Source organism: Echiichthys vipera (assembly GCF_963691815.1).
Source record: "Echiichthys vipera genome assembly, chromosome: 5".
Classification (NCBI taxonomy): Eukaryota; Metazoa; Chordata; class Actinopteri; order Perciformes; family Trachinidae; genus Echiichthys; species Echiichthys vipera.
The window spans coordinates 8,366,208-8,385,852 of record NC_139830.1 but is presented as its reverse complement, the minus strand read 5'-3'; the positions used below and the strand labels follow the sequence as shown (position 1 = coordinate 8,385,852).

The 19,645-nt window shown below is 40.8% G+C and overlaps 1 protein-coding gene across 1 annotated transcript; it reads left to right on the top strand.

Annotated features, from left to right (window-relative positions):
• Positions 1 to 12,527: 12,527 nt before the first annotated feature.
• Positions 12,528 to 18,915, top strand: dhx40 (DEAH (Asp-Glu-Ala-His) box polypeptide 40). The gene is made up of 17 exons (XM_083914501.1): positions 12,528 to 12,873; positions 13,016 to 13,161; positions 14,207 to 14,326; positions 14,479 to 14,715; positions 14,848 to 14,914; positions 14,998 to 15,129; positions 15,273 to 15,372; positions 16,013 to 16,099; positions 16,243 to 16,425; positions 16,517 to 16,597; positions 16,699 to 16,856; positions 17,083 to 17,197; positions 17,360 to 17,468; positions 17,726 to 17,820; positions 17,904 to 17,973; positions 18,104 to 18,332; positions 18,520 to 18,915. Exons 1-17 carry the CDS (start codon positions 12,588 to 12,590, stop codon positions 18,642 to 18,644), a joined length of 2,340 nt encoding a protein of 779 aa, XP_083770627.1. The 5' UTR covers positions 12,528 to 12,587; the 3' UTR covers positions 18,645 to 18,915.
• Positions 18,916 to 19,645: the final 730 nt, after the last annotated feature.

Sequence of the window (19,645 nt, the reverse complement as noted above, 5' to 3'; positions counted from 1 at the left end):
CACATTATCCTTTTGGCCGCGGCCAAAACCGGTTTTTCAGCTAAAGTCTAGTACCTTTAAGTAGTGTGAGCGCACCCGCTCCGCGCTCAACTGGGGCCAGCTGGGCCGCCACGGCCCGCTTGAAAGAGGTGGGCTTTAGCGGAGCCGTTTGCACATGTACGAGCACGAGCGTGCGCACGTGTACGCGCACGAGCACGAGCCCTACGGCAGTAGCGTTATGTCCGCCTGTTCGGACATGTAAATAGAAGGACGGACCATGCGCGGACATTTAACAACAACAACAATGGTGGTGAAAGGTTCACGTTGGTGTGATGCGGAGGTGGAGTGTTTACTGCAGATTTGGTCGGATGAAAATATTCAAAAACAGTCGACAAGACGCACAAAAACTCCGAGGTCTGTGGAAAGATTTGTAAACAAAGCCACACACACGCGATCAATGCGTGTGACGTGTTACGGCGTGATGACATATGGACAGCAAGAAGTATTGGCCGAGGCCCTGGTAGTGTGAGTACAAACGGGGCTGGGGCGCGGGGGGAGAGGGAGGGGGGACAAGTACCCTAAAGTCCGGGTCTCGGTCCGGGAGGATAGTGTGAGCGCGCCCTTAAAGAGCTCATAGTACCGTATTACCCGACTAGATCGCTGCGCCTTGAGAATGCAGGGCTACTCGTCGTTCCTGGAGTCTCCAAAAGTAGAATGGTAGACAGAGCCTTCAGCTGCCAAGCTCCTCTCCTGTGGAACCGACTCCCAAGTGTTATTCGGGAGGCAGACACTGTCCCCATATTTAAGAGTAAACTCAAAACTTTCCTCTTTGATAAAGCTTACAGCTAGGGCTTACGAGCCCTTAGCTATGTTGTTATTTTTAAGATGATTTTGTCAAGACAGATGGCTGTCCTCCATAGAGCTGGGTCTGTCCGACGTTCCTGCCTGTTGTTGTCGGTGTAAATCATAAATAAGTCATAGAGTGTGGTCTATACCTAGTCTGTAAAGTGAGATAACTTTTGTTATGATTTGGCACTATAAATAAAATTGAATTGAAATTAATTGAATCATAGGTAAGGTTTGCATTGCCACCGTACTCTACAGGGGAATTGTTGGGTCTACGTATGTAAATCATTAATAAGTCATAGAGTGTGGTCCATACTCTGTAAAGTGTCCTGAGATACCTTTTGTAATGATTTGGCATTTTAATAAAATTGAATTGAATTGAATATGTCCATGTTATTTTTTATATGTATATATTTAAATTTTCAGTTTTTATATCGACATTGTTTATTTAACTATATGTTTTTATATTTTTTTCTCTATTGGTCCAAACCCCTGGAATGGATCTGGTCCGTCTCACATCTAAAGGTCCTATTAAATTCCTTATAAAGATGAGGCCGCTGATCTTCATCTGTGTGGGCGTGGCCTTTTGATGTTTCAGGTGGTCAGGGTTGAGGTCACTTAAATGGAACAGCGATATCGGTACTTTTTCTTGCATTCATTTACATGTTCATGTTGTAAAAGATGAATATTTATTGATTTGAATTCAATGTTTGCCAGGATCACCTTGCACTTTAAAAAGACAACAGTAGCGTCAGACATTTTGGCTGTCGTTCATGTGAAAGTGAAAGACGGCAAAAGCACTTCTGCGATGAACCTGAACCGGTGGTCTTGTGGTTTTGTCCCATGATGTTCGCAGGGGTTAGCATACAGCAGCACTGTACAAGATTCTCACGATGAGTGCTGACATGGGGATCTTCTTTTTAGCCCTGTGCTTTATTTGTGTTTCTTCAAATGGTAAGTCTGTTTGTATAATAAGAGAATTAAATATATAGATCATTTATATAAAACATGATCGCTTTATCTTTATAGTTAGATTTTTTTTGTGCTTTGATATTTGAATTTACATGTGTGCATATGTCTACTAAGTATAGTGGACTATAATGTTAGTAATAACACATTATGGAATAATTTGTAAGAATTTGTGGGCAGATAGTATTTAAAAAAATATTTTCAATAATATAATCCGTCTTTAATTAAGTTATATATACTGTATATATATATTTTTTTTTTTACATTTTCTAGTCTTTTCTACCTAATTGGCCTTTACGATTGTTATCCAGATACATTCTATAAATCTATTCTGAACCCTGACGGTCAATTTGAAGACAGTTACAAACGTTTTGAACATCTTCAGTGATAAGGATTGGTACTCTTGATTATTTGACCATCAGATAAGCAACCTAAACTTAAACTAGTTCTTGTCTTGTATTGTGTATTTTATATTAAGAGCCGTACCTTGAGAACTCTGAGCAGAATTCGGATGTCTGTGAAAAGTACGCACTCAGTGCTCCGCTTGGCTCCTCTGTGCTCCTCCCATGCAACTTTACACCAAGTCACCCCAACTGGGTGTCATGGACCCACACAACTGGAAAGGATCTGGTCCGTCTCGCATCTGATGGTCGCATTGAGTTCCTGGACCACAGGTATGGTCGGGTGAAAGTCTTCCCAAACCAGGGCTCAGAGGGGAACTACTCCATCTGCATCGATGAGCTCACCAACTCTGACCTGGGGTTTTATCGCTGTAAGCAGAGACATGAGTGTCTTCAAGTGGAGTTGGCTGCTGAAAGAGGTAAAATGATTTCTGTTTGAAAGTTTGAAGGTAATGCTTTCCAAAACTGAGCAGCAGCCTTTGCAGACACATGCATCCTCCTCCCTTTCCATGGTCACAACCACCTGAGAGAGGACATGTGAATGACCCAGAGCTTCCTGTGAAATACATCTTTGCGAAACCACAACAATCATGCAGGTGCTCTGAGTGAGCGTTGACTCACCCGCGTTGGTGTAACATTTTATTATTTCAGTTAGTCAGGGTAGAGATCATTTAAATGCAACAGCGATATTAATAAATGAAAAGTAGATGAAGCAATTATCTATTATATACTTCAGCCATAGACTGTATAAAAAAATGGATGTAGCCTCTCCATCCCGTTCTCTTGACTTGATCCAATTGTACTCGCCTTTGGGAGCCACCATCTTGTCAGAATTTGATTCCTCCTCATTACCTTCTACCAAAAAAGGGCATTTATGAGACGTTGTGGGAAGGGAGATATGTTCTTCTGGCTGGCGTTTACAGAATTAGCAACATTAGCTACAACGCCCAGGAGCTAGGCTAACGGAACACGCCGCTAGATAAACGAGAGTGGGAGTTGATGTTGTGATTTTTTTCCGGGACAGGGGGGGAATGAGAGTGGTTTTTCTATTTTTTAACAGGAACAGGGTTTTTTAGAGGGTAGAGACACACAGCACTCCGTGTCTCTAGCGGAGATTACACCGGCTCCGCCGAGAGTCAAGTGCAGGCAGCATCATTTATGATCTATAATTTAAAATGATATTCAACGCAGTACCATGGACTGTAAAACACTGACCCTCATGGACCGAATCCTCCCAGTGCTCCCGATTAGCCTCTTGTGCCATCGATAGTGGGCTTATTTATATTGCAAGTCATGGTGTAAGGGCGGCTATTTAATCAGCATAACCGAGTTAACAGTGTTCTTAAACCATCTGTTTATACAGTTGATCGAAGAGCAAACCATCTTGTCACTTATGGAAACACCACCACATGAGTGACCGCAGTAAAGGTCGAAATGACGGAGTTAACATGCTATCCTGACAACTAGCCTCCAAGGTGAAGTTACAGCCAGTGGCTAGCTGTCACTCAAGAGGCCTCACCCCTAGTTATTCATAAACTTTAACTTCCAATAAGATAAAAACTAGCCTGGTACAAAAAAATTCACCCCCCTCAGTGTTGTCATGGAGATATGACCTTAACATACAGACTAGAATGTTTTTTTATACCAGGCCTTAAATAGGTTTAATGATGCTGTGAATACGGCCTGTTTAATATAGGGGTAAGTGAGAAACTGCTCTATAGTGCAAACTACTCCTAGTGGCTACTCAGAGAACTGCAGTTTTTGGCACATCCGTATTGGATCAACCAGGAAGTCGCTGTGGTGGGGGCTTGACCTCAGCACTGCAAAGAAGTTTTTCCATATGAATGTTTCTATTTAATCAGTATTTCTTTTGAAATGTTTTTTGTCATATTCATTGAGAAATCAGACTTGATATTAGGTTGACATAAAACGTACACTTACTTTGCTTTAATTAGCCTCGGTGAAGAACATTTTCATGTGTCTTCACACAACCCCTTTCTCCAGAAGCATCAACGGAAAGTGGTCTGGAGGAGACAGTGATCTCCGGCCATTTCCTCACATTCATTTACATGAAGATGAATATTTATTGATTTGAATTCAATGTTTGACATGATCACTTTACACTTTAAAAAGACAACAGTAGTTTCCAACATTTTGGCTGTCGTTCATGTGAAACTGAAAGACAGTGAAAGTACTTCCGTGACTGACTGAGTGAGCCCATGGTCGTGTGGTTTTGTCCCATGATGCTCAGAGGGGTTAGCATGCAGCAACATTGTATGAGACGCTCACAATGAGTGCTGACATGTGGATCTTCTTTTTAGCGCTGTGCTTTATTTGTGTTTCTTCAAATGGTAAGTCCCTCTGTAAAAACTAGAGAATGAAAATATAATTTGTATAAAACCTAACGTCTTTTATGAAATTAATAGTTTGATTTATTTGTGCTTGAATGTTTGAATTTACATACCAAAAGCTTGGTAAATCTGTTGACAACGAGACAGGATATGTCTATTATGTATAGTGGACCATAATGTAAGTATTAATACATTACTGGGCATATTTGTAGGAATCTGTGGGCATATAGCATTTTTTTAAACTTCAGTGTTTTAAATGATTAATACAGTTAGATATTTTTTATTTTATAGTCTTTTCTGTTTAATTAGCTTTTACAATTGTTATCCAGATACATTCAATACATATACAATACATTATGACGGTTAATTTGAAGGTAGAGTCAAAAGTTTTGAACATCATCAGTGATAAGGAATGGTACTCTTGTTATTTGTTCATGGGATACGTGATCTAAACTTAAAACTTTCTTGTATTCCTCTCTTCCCGTTAAGAGCCGTACCTTGAGAACTCTGAGCAGGATTCAGATGTTTGTGAGAATCACACGCTCAGAGCTCCGCTTGGCTCCTCTGTGCTCCTCCCATGCAACTTTACCTCAGGTTACCTCAACTGGGTGTCATGGACCCACACAACTGGAAAGGATCTGGTCCGTCTCACATCTGATGGTCGTATTGAGTTCCTGGACCCCAGACATGGTCGGGTGAAAGTTTTCCCAAACGAGGGTTCAGAGGGGAACTACTCCATCTGCATCGATGAGCTCACCAACTCTGACCTGGGGTTTTATCGCTGTAAGCAGAGACATGAGTGTCTTCAAGTGGAGTTGGCAGGTGAAAGAGGTAAAATGATTTCTGTTTGAAAGTTTGAAGGTGATGCTTTCTCAATACTGAGACTGCTACCTACTTCCTTTCCATGGTCACACACGTTGTAGCCTAAATACAATAGAGACACAAACACGAGACAGGTCAAGTGAGAAGCGAGAGCTTCCTGTGAAATACATCCTTCTGAAACCACAGCTTATCATGCAGGTTCTCTGAGCGACGAGATGAGGCTACTGATTCTCGTCTGTGTTTGCGTTGCTGCTTTCATCTTGCTGAGTGTCGGTGGCTACTGCTGCATGAAGTCCATATGTGAGTACTTGCCCGGTCTGGCACTCTCCGCCCACACAGATGATAGAAGAATAGTTGCAGTTTATTATTCCATTTGATTGATTGGTTGGTTTTAAAATAAAACATTTTTTTCAGCGTGTTGTAATGACCAGGACCAAACAAACAACCCTGAAGGTGCAGGTACTGAGGGTAAGCAATACTTTTACATTTACTGTTGCTTGGCACACAGTTACTTTTATAAGAGCACATTAAAACACAGTACAGTACAGCCAGTTAAGGCATCTTATAAGTTAGAGGCCTATTGCTGGCTACTGACACCCGGGTAAAAATAACATCCGCCACAAAAAAAAAAAAAAATCCACCCACTAACACCTCTGAAGCGTAGGCTATTAACACAACTGTGCATATTTTGTTGGTTTGATCCGTGGGAAATATGAAATATGACGTTTTAATTGGATTTTTAAAAACTTTAAACAGAGCCAGGCTAGTTATTTCCCCTAGTTCTAGTCTTTGTGTTAAGCTAAAATAGAATGGGAATATATGTTTACCAGATTGATATGAGCGTGGTATCGATCTACTCTTATAACTCTTGGCAAGAAAGCAAACAAGCATATTTCCCAAAATATCCAAACATTCCTTCAAGACGCTTCATATAATGTCTCACTGCAGGTGCTCAAACACACAGTTACTTTAATGGATATTATAAAGCGTATGTAATGCACATGTTGACTAGGACAAGTAGTATTTCTGTTGTGTTATTTAAAATCCCTTTACACAATGTGTTTCCTTTTCCTACAGGAGCAGGCAACGACAATATTGTCTATGGTGCGTTCACAAGGATCTTTCTTTCCAACATGTTTAAAGGATAATGTGTTTGTTATCCCACCTGAAAGATCATGTCTGACTCATTCTTTTCTAAACTTTATTTTAAAATATCAGAAAATGATGACCAGGACCCATCCATCCAGCAGGATGACGCCGGCAGAAATTATTCCGATCCATTACCAGGAGTTCTGCCTGATCCAGACCGGACTCAACCCACTCAAAGCACCAGTGGGATTAATCCAGACTCGAACCAGTTTGAGAGGACGCAGAGTCACAGAACAAAACATAGGTTTCATAGAGGTGCTTAGTATTCAGTAGAATTACTGCAGTTTTTGTTACTTGTGACTTGTATCATCTTATCATGACAACCTGGAGTAACTCAGTCCTCTCTCACCTCTCCAGAACTCTTCAGCAGATTACGGCAAGCAAGTTTAAGTCGGCATTATTACGGTAAGAAGCATTTATTATTATTATTATTATTATTATTGTCATTGGGTTTCAGTGCTGTCAGGAACTTCACTTATTCGGGGCGGTAGTAGCTCAGTTCATAGGTGACTGGGCCGGGAACTGGAGGGTTGCTGGTTCGAGTACCTGTGTGGACCCTGAATGGAGTGTGGACTGGTGGCTGGAGATGTGCCAGTTCATCTCCTGGGCACTGCCGAGGTGCTGGTGAGCAAGGCACCGAACCCCCAACTGCTCGGGGTGCCGGTCACTGGCAGCCCCCTCGCTCTGACATCTCTCCATTGGTTGCATGTATATAGGTCCTGTGTGTGTGTGTGTGTGTGTGTGTGTGTGTGTGTGTGTGTGTGTGTGTGTGTGTGTGTGTGTGTGTGTGTGTGTGTGTGTGTGTGTGTGTGTGTGTGTGTGTGTGATGAAAAAAATAAGAGTGAAAATTGAATTTCCCCATTCGCCGGACTAATAAAGGAATTCTTCTTCTAGTTAACCGAGATGAAGTCAACATGCAACAAGCCAGGTCGACTGGGGTGGAGAATCAACGCAGAGGTATTTTGATTTTTTTATTAAATGTATCACAATCTGTGTGTGTGAGAATAAATTTGCCTATAAAATAATCTGCTTCGTTATGTACTGACGCATTTTGTTTTTGCAGCAGGTTTGGGGAAGAAGAAAGCCAAAGAAAGTGAGTGCTGATTTCATCGTGCTGGCATGTTTGGGGTTGAAGGCTCAACCGCTCTAATATTTCTCTGTTGCTTCCCTGTCAGATGCTGAGTACAAAAACCCGATTTACAACAGGAGCACAGACCAGCTCAATCACCAATAGGGAACAACAGAGACTTTAAACAGCTTTTGAGATGTTTTGTTTTTTTTCCATTCTAATGGTAGTAATTGGTTATTCATATCATTTTAGGCTACATATTAAAGTTAATACATGTGCTCTTGTATTTGTGTTCTGTATACTGTATTTTCTATGCATATATCAGAGTGATTACTGTCACATTAACATGAAGACGTAGTCTGTATATGTGTTGAAGACTAACTTCTTATCCCTGTGAAAGCAAAAGAAGCAAAACTTTTTCAACCACATGAATAATAAATCAAAAATAAAATATAAAGGTGTGTGTGTGTGTGTGTGTGTGTGTGTGCGGCGTGCGTGCGTGCGTGCGTGCGCGTGCGTGCGTGCGTGTTCACATCAACAGACGGTTTGGAGCCTCATGTTCACCTGCATGTATTTTAACTGCGAGATGATACAGGGAGAACGAACAACCTCTAGTAAGACCCCAGAAACCGGCGGATTTTAAAAAAGCAGGCGACGATGGATAACCGAACAGGTCTACCGGGCACAGACCCAGGGGCACAAAGTGTTACCTGCAAAATGTCACTCAAGGGAGATGAATACCAACCTCGAAGAGATGTAAAATAACCACAAAGAAATATAAAATGACTGAAAAAAGAGATGCAAAACGACTGCAAAGAGACACAAAACCACAGAGAAATGTGAAATGAGTACACAGGGACATTAAATTAAAAAAAAAAAACAGGCGGAGGAATCACATAATCTGTCATTGCATGTCCTTGATCTCACATCCCATGTTAACTTGAGTAGCTTTTACTCATGAGAGTGGTGCTAATTGAGCCCAATGAGAGGCACCTGCTCCTCCACCTGTCACAGAGTCTCCGGATTAAAACATGAGGTCCTGCAGTACACACTTTGTTTTGGTGACGTTTATTTCATTATCACTGCTTCTTTTGAAAAATGAAGCACATGTTTCTTCCAAACTAATTCAAGCAACACTTAATAACACCATGAATAACGACACAACCGTGTGCCATGACGGCTTTATGTCTGTTCACATATCAAAGGTGCGCTTTGCAGGTCTCCCTTTCACCCTTTACGTTCAAGGTAAGTCATATAACACAAATATATCTCTGCGATGATGATGATAGCTTTGAAGTGTTGACTTTGCATTTGTTTGCGCCCAAATTCACACACAGATGAACACAGCGGATATTATCAAGCCATCGCTATAGCAAAGCAGTGCCACTACTTCCTTGACGAAACTGACACCTTTATGATCTTAACAGTTGCTTCCCATGGATGTTTTGTGAGAAGACAAGTGAGTAGAGTGTCTTGAGCTTATTTTTTATATTATATATATTATTTTTTATTTTTAATGCAGATACACAAACGTGTTCTCATATTCTCACCTTTGTTCGATAGAAACATATGACCTCTCTGATCGCTGTCATCTTGGCCCACGCAGACGGAGGAAGAGTTGAAATCATCCAGTCAATACCTCTCATCTGTGAACGGAAAATGAAGGGTAGAAAGTGTGAAGATACATATAATGACAGAATGCTTCAGAATCTAGTTTGTATTATTCATTCCCTGTGTGTTTTTATACAGAGGTGAAAAACAAAAAAAATGATAATCGACTGGTATCAAGACATTTTTTCTGCAACAAGAATGGGTTTAACATTACCATTCGTCGGAATGACACCGTCCCACCTCTGAACCTGGATGCAGTCTGGATCCCTTCCAGCCAAAGCCACAACTGTAAACCCCCCGAAAGATCCAAGGATGCTGTCACTTTCAGCTTTCCTTTTACTGATTGTGGCACCCAGTCCGTGGTAAATTTAAATTAATTTCCTCCCATCCACGGTCTTGAGACAGGTCCGGTTGTATTGCTGTGACCAAACGGGTTTGGTTGTGTCTCGCAGATAGCAGATGGACTTATAACCTACTGGGTCAACATTGGTGTAAAACAACATCCGCAGAACGTCTCTGCTATATTTCGTGACACTCCTTTCAAGTAAGAAATCAAAAATGTTCCACTTCTCCTGCTTTGTGAATGTGATGTACTCATTCAGATTGTCTTTGTTTTTGTAGACGTACTGTGTATTGTAGCTTTGCCCTGACCCAAGTTACTCAGCTGGGCGTCAAGGTTCAGGGAGAACAATCTGAGTACCCATCAACACTGAAGAGTGAGGGGACACTGAGGACTGAAATGAGGTTTGCCAAAGGTCAAGTTAGTCAAGTTTCATTCCTAATCTTTACTTTTTTTCTCCATGCAAATTATCCGGTCAAATGTATGTGTCTTAATATGTTTGGCTTACCCTAAAGCACGGGGCACGGTACGAATGGATGGTGTGAGTGCGCCCTCAGACAAAATGTAGAACCCTTTTCCTAGACAAATAACCAAGTCCAGCTTGTGAACACCCTCACTAGAGGTTCAATACCTGGATCTTCACACTAGATAGTTGGACCAGTCCCAGCCTGGTCAGATGCGTACATGAACTGATGAAGCCTCTTGGATGAGAGGTGAAACATCTTCCAAGACAAATAACCAAGTCCAGTTGCTTTTGACTGAAATTTCTTTGGGGATTACGATGACCTGGACAAATGCATTCACAGGCCTTAGACAAAATGTTTTAGGAAACATAATAAGTACAATCTGTCAAAGGACAAATTATTCTCATTTACTTGTATTTTAAGTTTCTACTGGAACATATTTGCATGTTTTTTACTGTTCAAATAAAAAAAGACACATTATTTAACTGTCTGCCTGAATATACCTGAATATACCCTCTGTTCTGAATGTCTTTTTAAGCATTTTTGATTCCTATTCTTTTATCTACAGATTCAAATTACAAGTCTTTCTATTCCTTTGGAGACCCTCTAATAGCTACTGAGCTGGGTCAGCCTGTGCATGTGGAGGTGTTTGTTCTCAAACATGAAGACAAGGATTTGGTTCTGCTGCTGCAGGACTGCTGGGCGACCCCGACTGAAGACCCACAAGACCCACAGAGATGGAACCTGCTCGTTAAAGGGTGAATTCCTGTGAAATCAACAGACATTATTTGACCATTTTAATAACTAACAGGTCATTAACATGCAGTGCTTGGCGATATGAAAAAACATTTCTATCACAGTATTTCTTAAAAGACTCTAGCGGTTTCACAGCATGTCACAATGTGTTTGTTTTTGTGTTGTTTTTTTTGCATGACTAGCCCTTATTATAAGTTTAGTGGCATATTCCACTGTCAGGAGTGCATATGTCCCGTTAAAGATCATTAGTTGTGGGTTATTCATTATTGAGTTAAATTTTATATAAAAAGTCCTGCCTATTCTTACAGTAATTGCTTCAGCTATGCACAGTATGGCGGTAAATGGGAAAAAAATAATTTTGGAAGTTCAAACCTGTATACTGCCAGCCCTATTTACCTGTAAACATCTTTTCCTGTGAGAAACCCAAGCTCATCTTTGTATGCAGATGTCCTTTCAGTGGTGATAGCCACACGACTGTTGTGTTGCCAGTTGTCCCCAGTAAGGAGCTGGAATATCCCACCCTTCATAAATGGTTTGTGGTCAAGCTGTTCTCATTCGTGAAGCCCCCATCATTTAAAAACCTGGTATGTAAGAGAGCGGGAAAAACACGTTATATGAATTAAAAACTTTTTTTAACATGATGTTCTCCTACAGGTATATTTCCACTGTGATATAGAGATCTGTAAAGGACCAGATTGTCTACAGTCCTGCAGCAATGGTAAGTGCAGCTGCAGTCTGTTGATCCTTTCATGAAGTCTAATGAATCTATCTTGGGTTATTAACTTGTTTGCATGTAACACTGAACGATCGTCTCTGTCTTTCAGGAAGGCGTAAATCAAGAAGAATCACACCAGAGCGAGGACAGAGGATTTTCCACAGCGTAATCTCTGGTGGACCTGTTCTTTATCTACTGTAAATAACAACAAAGTACTGCTATTTCAAGCACAGTAGAGTACAGCTCAGTCAAAAACTGTGTCCGATTTGGTAAGAAAAATAAAAGTGTTGCTTACTTTAATGGGCTTTTAAATGTTGATTTATCCTTTTCATTCTGGCATCAAACAAATGTGTTGATTTTATCAAATTAACCCTGGAAAATGTTTGCTGTCAGCTGGTCCACTTTAATTCAAGGTGCCTGTCTCCAAACTCACCTGTTACCCTACTCAAACTGGAGGCCTTTCCAAAAAGTAGCCTAGGTTTTCAGAGTCATATCTATCTGAAATTATATCCATAGTTTACATTTTTTGATGAAGCAGAGTTTCCATATTGAGAGCCCTCAATATATAGCCTACCTTTTACGATAATAAAAAAAGTAAAAATCGTATTTTTCGTATATTTCCGACAGCAAATGTCCTTTGGTCTACCATATTTGGTGATAGTATACACTGAGAAAAGGGCTGTAGTATTTAACATAAATAATATTTAGTAGACAGTCCCACCTTTTTTTTCACCACTGTTCTGACTCTTGTTCATTTAGTTGTAAACTATTATATAGGAAGATTCAGATATGTGCATTTGCATCTGTGGTAAGTATGTACATAGAAAAATGACATTTTTCTGATTTAAATCAAGTCATTTCATTATTATTCAAATATTTATTTGTATTGTTATAGGGTTTTGGTATACATTCAGCTTAATTTAAAAAAAAAAAAAAAAAAGTCCAGACACTTATTTATAGCTAGATCTGTATGCTTTTATTTTGGTGAAGGAGCTTCGGTCATGTGCCCCCAACCTGACCAATAGGAACGCCGATTGGGTTAGTTTGCGGAAGTAATTGAGCGAGCGTGTCGTCTATGAAACGACAGAGCGAAATATGGAAAAAGTCGCTGTTTTATGAAGTTGAATTCCGTCTGTGGACACACACCGCACGGTAAACGTCAGTATTTATATCGTCTGTTCATCTCCCCACGCTGTTGTTTACTCGTAAAGCTACTAGCTGTGTCAGACATGTCCAAACAAACGAGAATGGAGCCAAAAGAAAACGAATCACAACACCTACCGATCTACCAGCACAAAGACAAACTGGTGCGGGCTGTGAAAGCCAGCACTTTTCTGGTTGTCACCGGCGAGACTGGAAGCGGGAAAACCACACAACTCCCAAAGTATCTGCATGAAGCAGGTAAGCCGTCATGTTGTGATATTAGCTAAATAAAAAAAAGAGACCGAAAGACAGTATTTAGATATAACGTAATGCATATTTTGTTGGTTTCACCTACACAATGTGTCCACTGGACTCCTAATAAGAACCACATTTTGTGCAGGTCTCTGTAAAGAAGGCAAAATTGGCATCACCCAGCCCCGGCGGGTGGCTGCCATCACAGTGGCCCAGAGGGTCGCACAGGAGATGCAGTGCACTCTGGGTAGAGAGGTTGGCTACCAAGTGCGCTTCGATGACTGCACATCACAGGTGAGAGGCAAAGACGACTCATCCCCTGTACTAAGCTTGTCACCAGAGCTGTGGCCGCACGTGATGTCCTCGATTTTAAAAAACAAACAAACGTAGTTGACTAATTGATTAGTTGATTTAATCGCTAGATCTGTAAAAGTGAGTTTAGAATTAGAATAATTACTTTATTTATCCCGCATGGTGAAATTGAATTTTTTCACTCTTATTATTAGACATGTTACACACACAGGCCCGAACTACACACATGCACAAACAGGATCTATACATGCAATTAAGGAGAGATGTTAGAGCGAGGGGGCTGCCAGTGACCAGCGCCCCGAGCACTTGGGGGGGTTCGGTGCCTTGCTCAACAGCACCTCGGCAGTGCCCAGGATATGAACTGGCACCTCTCCAGCCACCAGTCCACGCTCCATTCATGGTCCAGACAGGAACTTGAACCAGCGACCCTACGGTTCCCAGCCAAGTCACCTATGGACTGAGCTACTGCCGCCCCAAAAATCATGCAAAACTTTAGAATGTCATGTTTATCATTGATGTGCTCATGCATTTCCTGGATGTGAGTCATTCAGCATTACAGATGGATGATTGACTAAAGAAGTCTTAGTCAACTTAAGACCAAAATGACTGATTAGTCGACTAATCGACTAATGGGTCAGCCCTAGTTGTCACAAGACCAGAATTTTAAACTTCATTGTGATACTAGTATAAAAACTCAGCTCAATTCCTTTTTTGATAACACTACAAAAAAAAAAGCTCAAACAAAATAGGTGGCACGCTTAACTCTAATAGTCTTTGGAGAGAAATGGGTGCCGACACAAAAATCATATGACGGGCAAATGAAGTCGTCTTTGATTTAATTTATCCGTTGAAAAAGAAAGAAATTATCAGATTATTTTTCTTTTCGACACTTTTTAATGTGGATATCATAATTTTTGGGTATTGATGTATCGATTCTTTTGACAACCTTACCCTGTGAAAAATGTACAATACCGTGTATTCATTATAAATATTTGTTAACATGAGGATGTGACTGTGTTTGAGCCAGAGCACGGTGGTGAAGTACTTGACGGACGGCTGTTTGCTCAGAGAGATCCTGGCAGATCCTGTACTTTCTCAGTACAGTGTTGTAATCTTGGATGAAGTCCACGAACGAAGCCTCAACACGGTGAGTCAATATGAGACTGATCCAATATCATCTATAATGTTTATATTTTCTGCACTATGCTGTTTGATCCTTACAGCTTGTGTCAGCGTGCAAAATGTACTTATTTCTGTCAGTCTTTCAACGCACACTTTGATTGTTTGTATTTGTTGCAGGATATTCTCCTGGGTTTACTGAAGAAAATGTTCTCCGACCCTTCTAAAGCCACGAAGGGCAGATCTATCCCTCTAAAGGTGGTGGTGATGTCGGCCACCTTGGAAACGGACAAACTTTCCGCCTTTCTCGGCGACTGTCCTGTCTTTACTATTCCTGGGAGGACTTTTCCTGTCACCTGCACATTTGGCTTCGCTGTAGGACCTAAAGACATAGAGAGCACTGGTTATGTTAAAGAGGTACGACGTTTCAGCTTCGAGTCAGGTCTTTATTGTGAGAGGAAAATAAAAAATGATTTTAACTTTGTGTCACTTAAACTTAACATTGCATTCTGTTGGTTTTCATTTAATTTGACATCTTTTGCTTCTCAGGTGGTCAAAGTGGCCCTCGATGTGCACACCAGTGAAATGGCTGGGGATATTCTTGTGTTTCTGACAGGTAACGCGTGATTATCATGCTCTATGATCACAGTCACTTTAACCCTGATAAAATCCACCACATTATTATCCCATGTTTGACAGGCCAGTCAGAGATCGAGCGTGCCTGTGACCTGTTATTTGAAAAAGCTGAGTCTATTGACTACCGCTACGATGTGCAGGACCAAACAGTGGACGGCCTTCTTATTTTGCCCCTTTATGGATCCATGCCTACTGGTAAAAACATACAACTGCTGCTATATTTTATTCATCGTTAAGTAGATAATCTTTTTCAAGATTAAGTCATTATCTTTCTTTGTGATGCCACTGTGGTAATACTGCAAAATAATAATTATAACTTGTTTTTGCTCTTGTGGTAGATCAACAGAGGCAGATCTTTCAGCCTCCACCTGCAGGAATACGGAAATGTGTAGTGGCCACAAACATAGCAGCGACATCTCTCACCATCAATGGCATAAAGTGAGTGAGGCCTGTGGTTATTGGCTGACCACTTGGCTGCATTTATCAGATATACAACAACTACTTGTGTAACGTCATTCAATCATATTATCAGGGTTCGTACGGGTGCTAGAAATCCTTGAAACACTTGAATTTTAGTGAGGTGTTCTCAAGGTTCATAACGTGCTTGAAACTGCTTAAAATATATGTTATATGGGATGCCATATGTGATATAAGTCAGAGAAAAGATCTCCATATTCGAGAGACTGAAAACAGTATTTTTTATGACATTTTGCATGAAAAATCACTTGATGATTAATGGATTATGAAAATAGTTCATTAAATTTCTGTGGATCTATCGGTGGAGTTAGTTTTCCATTAATTTGTCGTCCTTCTGTACAGTAGAAAGCTGTCTCAACACGTTGGTTGTTCATAGGACAATAATTTTATGTGATGAACAAGTGCAAAAGTAAGAATACTATTAGTATACAGTAGCATTGTACTGTATACAAATATGTCGTTTACCACAGCTGTAAGGTGCTGGAAAAGCATGAAATTGAAGCTTGAAATTATTGAAAAGTGCTTGAATTTGACTTTGTAACAGGTGTAGGAACCCTCTATAATGCAAAACATATTATAATCTAAATATTTCCCCCTAAAGGTACATCATAGACAGCGGGTTTGTCAAGCAACTCAACCACAACTCAAGGGTGGGCATGGATGTCTTGGAGGTGGTGCCTATTTCAAAGTGAGTTTTCAAATTAATAATTTCAGTTTGAAACCTGCATATTGGCTTGTTACAGTCATTTTCCTCCTAACACTCATGCCATTAAGGACGCTTGCCAACAGAGATTTAAACTGGATTTTTTGGGGGGGATTTTCTGTGATTAGGAGCGAGGCTCAGCAGAGAGCAGGCCGAGCTGGAAGAACCTCAGCCGGTAAATGCTTTCGAATCTACACCAAGGAATTCTGGGAGAAGAGCATGCCTGAATATACAGTTCCAGAGATCCAGAGGACAAGTCTGACCGCGGTGATACTCACACTCAAGTGCCTTGGCGTTCATGATGTCATTAGGTACGCGCTGATACCACTTCTGAGTCTGTTTGCTCTCTTATAGATTTATGCTCTCTTGACTTCATCAAGTAATGAGTCGGATTCTTTTAAGGTTCCCTTATCTGGACTGTCCAGAGGAAAGGTTTATCCTCGAGGCATTAAAACAGCTCTACCAATTTGATGCCATCGACAGGTGAGTGGTTATCTGTGTTCTTGCAAGCGCAGCAGTATTGGGTTTAAGTAAATCTCTCTGAAATTTAATGAGCTCTTATCCGTCCGTTGCGTTGACTGTAGGAGGGGCAGAGTGACCCAGCTGGGGGAGCTGATGGTGGAGTTCCCCCTGCACCCAGGCCTCACCAGGGCCGTGCTCAAAGCCGCTTCACTCGGCTGCCAGGACCTGCTGCTCCCTGTGGCCGCCATGCTGTCTGTAGAGAACATTTTCATCAGGCCAGGTCTGCAATTTAGCTTTAAAGCAGTAAGAAATAAAAACTATGAGTGAGGGGGGGTACGTAGTGCTTACATAAATAATGATATAGTATTTAGGTTATATTAAGGGAATTGTCTAGTAGCGGAGATACTAAATGTGTTAAATTTAGCGAGCCAAAGAAGTTCTGAGATATCAGGAAATGAAACGTGCAGAGAAGTGTAGTGTGAAGACTGATCCTTTCCTGCCTGCAGGCCACCCTGAGAAGCAGAAAGAAGCAGATGCAAAGCACAGAGCGCTGGCTACCAAGAGTGGCAGTATGAACGACTTTGCCACTCTCCTCAGTGTGTTTCAGTCATGTAAATCCAGGTAAAGAACTTAACTGATGCTATATGCCTCATCATTAGTTCTATTGAAATAAGAAATGAGGTCATTGTAAGTCTATCACTTGCCATGTATTCAGGACTTTATACTGCATGAGGATGTTATCGCAACCATCATGAGTGTGAGCCTTTCTTCTGCGTCTGACAGTGACAGACCCTCAGCGTGGTGTAAAGATAATTGGATCCACTGGAGGGCGCTGAAGTCGGCCTTTAGTGTGGAGACTCAGCTGCGAGAGATCCTCCTCCGCCTCCAGCAGGTACGGCAGTATAGAGAACTCATTTTCACACCACTGACGTGAAGCGTGTGGTGCATCCCTGTTAAATGCTTCGTCATGCTTTAAACACTATGCACATGTACAATTCTGCCTGTTTATTATTAGCTGTGATATATGCTCTCTGCCCACATTAATGTGATTCTTGAATATTTGTAATGGAAAACTTTGCAGATTACTGTGGTCAGATGTTGAACTCACATTGCTGTTAATAATTTAAGTGTCGTCCTCCTTTGTTTCAGAAGAGAGATTTCCCTGTCGAAACATTTGATGGCAATAAGAGTGAACTCTTCAGACGATGCCTGTGCACAGGATACTTCACCAACGTTGCCAGAAGGTATCACCAAGGTTAATTTCAAATGATCCGTCTTTAACTCTCCTTTTCTGTCTTAATTGTTCAGTTAATTCTTCTTATTTTAGGTCTGTTGGAAAGGTGTTTTGCACAATGGATGGCCATGGATCCATGGTTCACGTTCATCCATCATCATCGGTAAATGCATTTTTAAAAAAAGATCTTGATTAATAAAACACTTTTCATTGAGGACACATTATGTTTGGAATCTAAACTTTCATGCTTCTTCTCTGATTTCTCCTGTGATCTGATCCCTTGTTATTTCAAGCTGTTTGACCAGGAAGCTATGCTGAACTGGGTCATCTTCCACGATGTGCTGGTGACCTCACGGGTGTATATCAGGACCGCGTGTCCTATTCGATACGAGTGGGTGAAGGACTTATTACCCAAACTCCACGAGGTGGACGTCTATGAGCTGAGCAATGTGGCAAGAGAAGAAGTGACTGATGAGGAGATGAAAAAATGGGATGCCAGGGAAGCGGCCAAAAGACAACCAGGTTTTCAGAATTGTATATTTAAGAAAGTGTGATGTCGTACAGCGTAATGGTTAAATGGTCTCTGCTATGACCATATGTGAAATTATCAAAAAGAAGAGTCTATTAAAAGGCCATTTGGGCAGGAAGAACTTAAATTGTAAGTCCTTCATAACACAACTTCATAAATAGCTTTGTTTTTTTTCTTCAGATGTTTCTACTGAGGATGTCATGAAGAAGCTGGAGAAGCGAAACGACGAAAGCACCGTCAGCGACGCTCGTGCTCGCTACCTGCAACGAAAGCAACAAAGACAAAAACAAAATAAAGCTCTTTGACAGAGAGCGCTTGCCTTTAAGGACATGAGATTCATATATAGTGGGGCTCTTCTGTGTGGAGTTTGCATGTTCTCCCCGTGTCTGCGTGGGTTTTCCCCGGCTTCTTCCCACAATCCAAAGACATGCAGATGTTGGGCTAGTTGATGACTCAAGGTGTGAGTGTGTATGGTTGTCTGTCTCTGTTTGTCTTTATGTGCCCTGTCCAGGGTGTACCCCACCTCACGACTGATGTCAGCTGGGATCTGGCCCCCCCCCCGGCCCCGATAGGGACAAGTGGTTGAAGATGGATGGCTTCATACGTAGCACAAAGGATTCTTTTTAGAAAATATATCTCAACAATAAACATTTGTTACATTTCTAACATTGCCTTACTCTTCTTTCACCCCCCAGTCGATGGTTTTATGGGTCTTCTTACAAGGTTCACATCCAAATAAAACACATTATTTTTCTCAAACTGTTTGTCTAAATCAGAGGTGCCCAATCCTGCTCTCGGAGAACTACTGCCCTGCTTGTTTTAGGTTTCTCCCTGCTCACCCCTGCTCTAAATATACCTGTATTCATCCTCTGTCTAAAATGATCCATTTTAGCGCCTGTCTCTTTAAGCCCTCCTCCTGAAAAAGCCCAGACTGTTACTGCAGTCGGGGAATGACTGTAGTGGCACTTTATACCTATATTGTGTGTATATGTGTATATATGTATGTGTGTGTATATATGTATATATATATACATATATACACACATATATACAGTATATTCACATATATACACAAATATATGTTTATATACACACACATACATACACACATATATATGTGTGTATATATATATACATATGTATATATACGTGTGTGTATATGTGTATATATACATATATTTGTGTATATACTGTATATATGTGTGTATATATATGTATATACATATATACATACATTTATATATACATGTATGTGTGTATATACAGTATGTATGTGTATAGATACATTTATATATACATATATGTA

What these genes read in the sequence shown, in the direction of transcription:
- dhx40 (XM_083914501.1), top strand. Translation starts at nt 12,588, where the DNA reads ATGAAGTTGAATTCCGTCTGTGGACACACACCGCACGGTAAACGTCAG. An exon ending in GAGGTGGTGCCTATTTCAAA is followed by an intron (nt 16,100 to 16,242) that starts GTGAGTTTTCAA and finishes TTCTGTGATTAG; the next exon opens with GAGCGAGGCTCAGCAGAGAG. An exon ending in TTTCAGTCATGTAAATCCAG is followed by an intron (nt 17,198 to 17,359) that starts GTAAAGAACTTA and finishes TGCGTCTGACAG; the next exon opens with TGACAGACCCTCAGCGTGGT.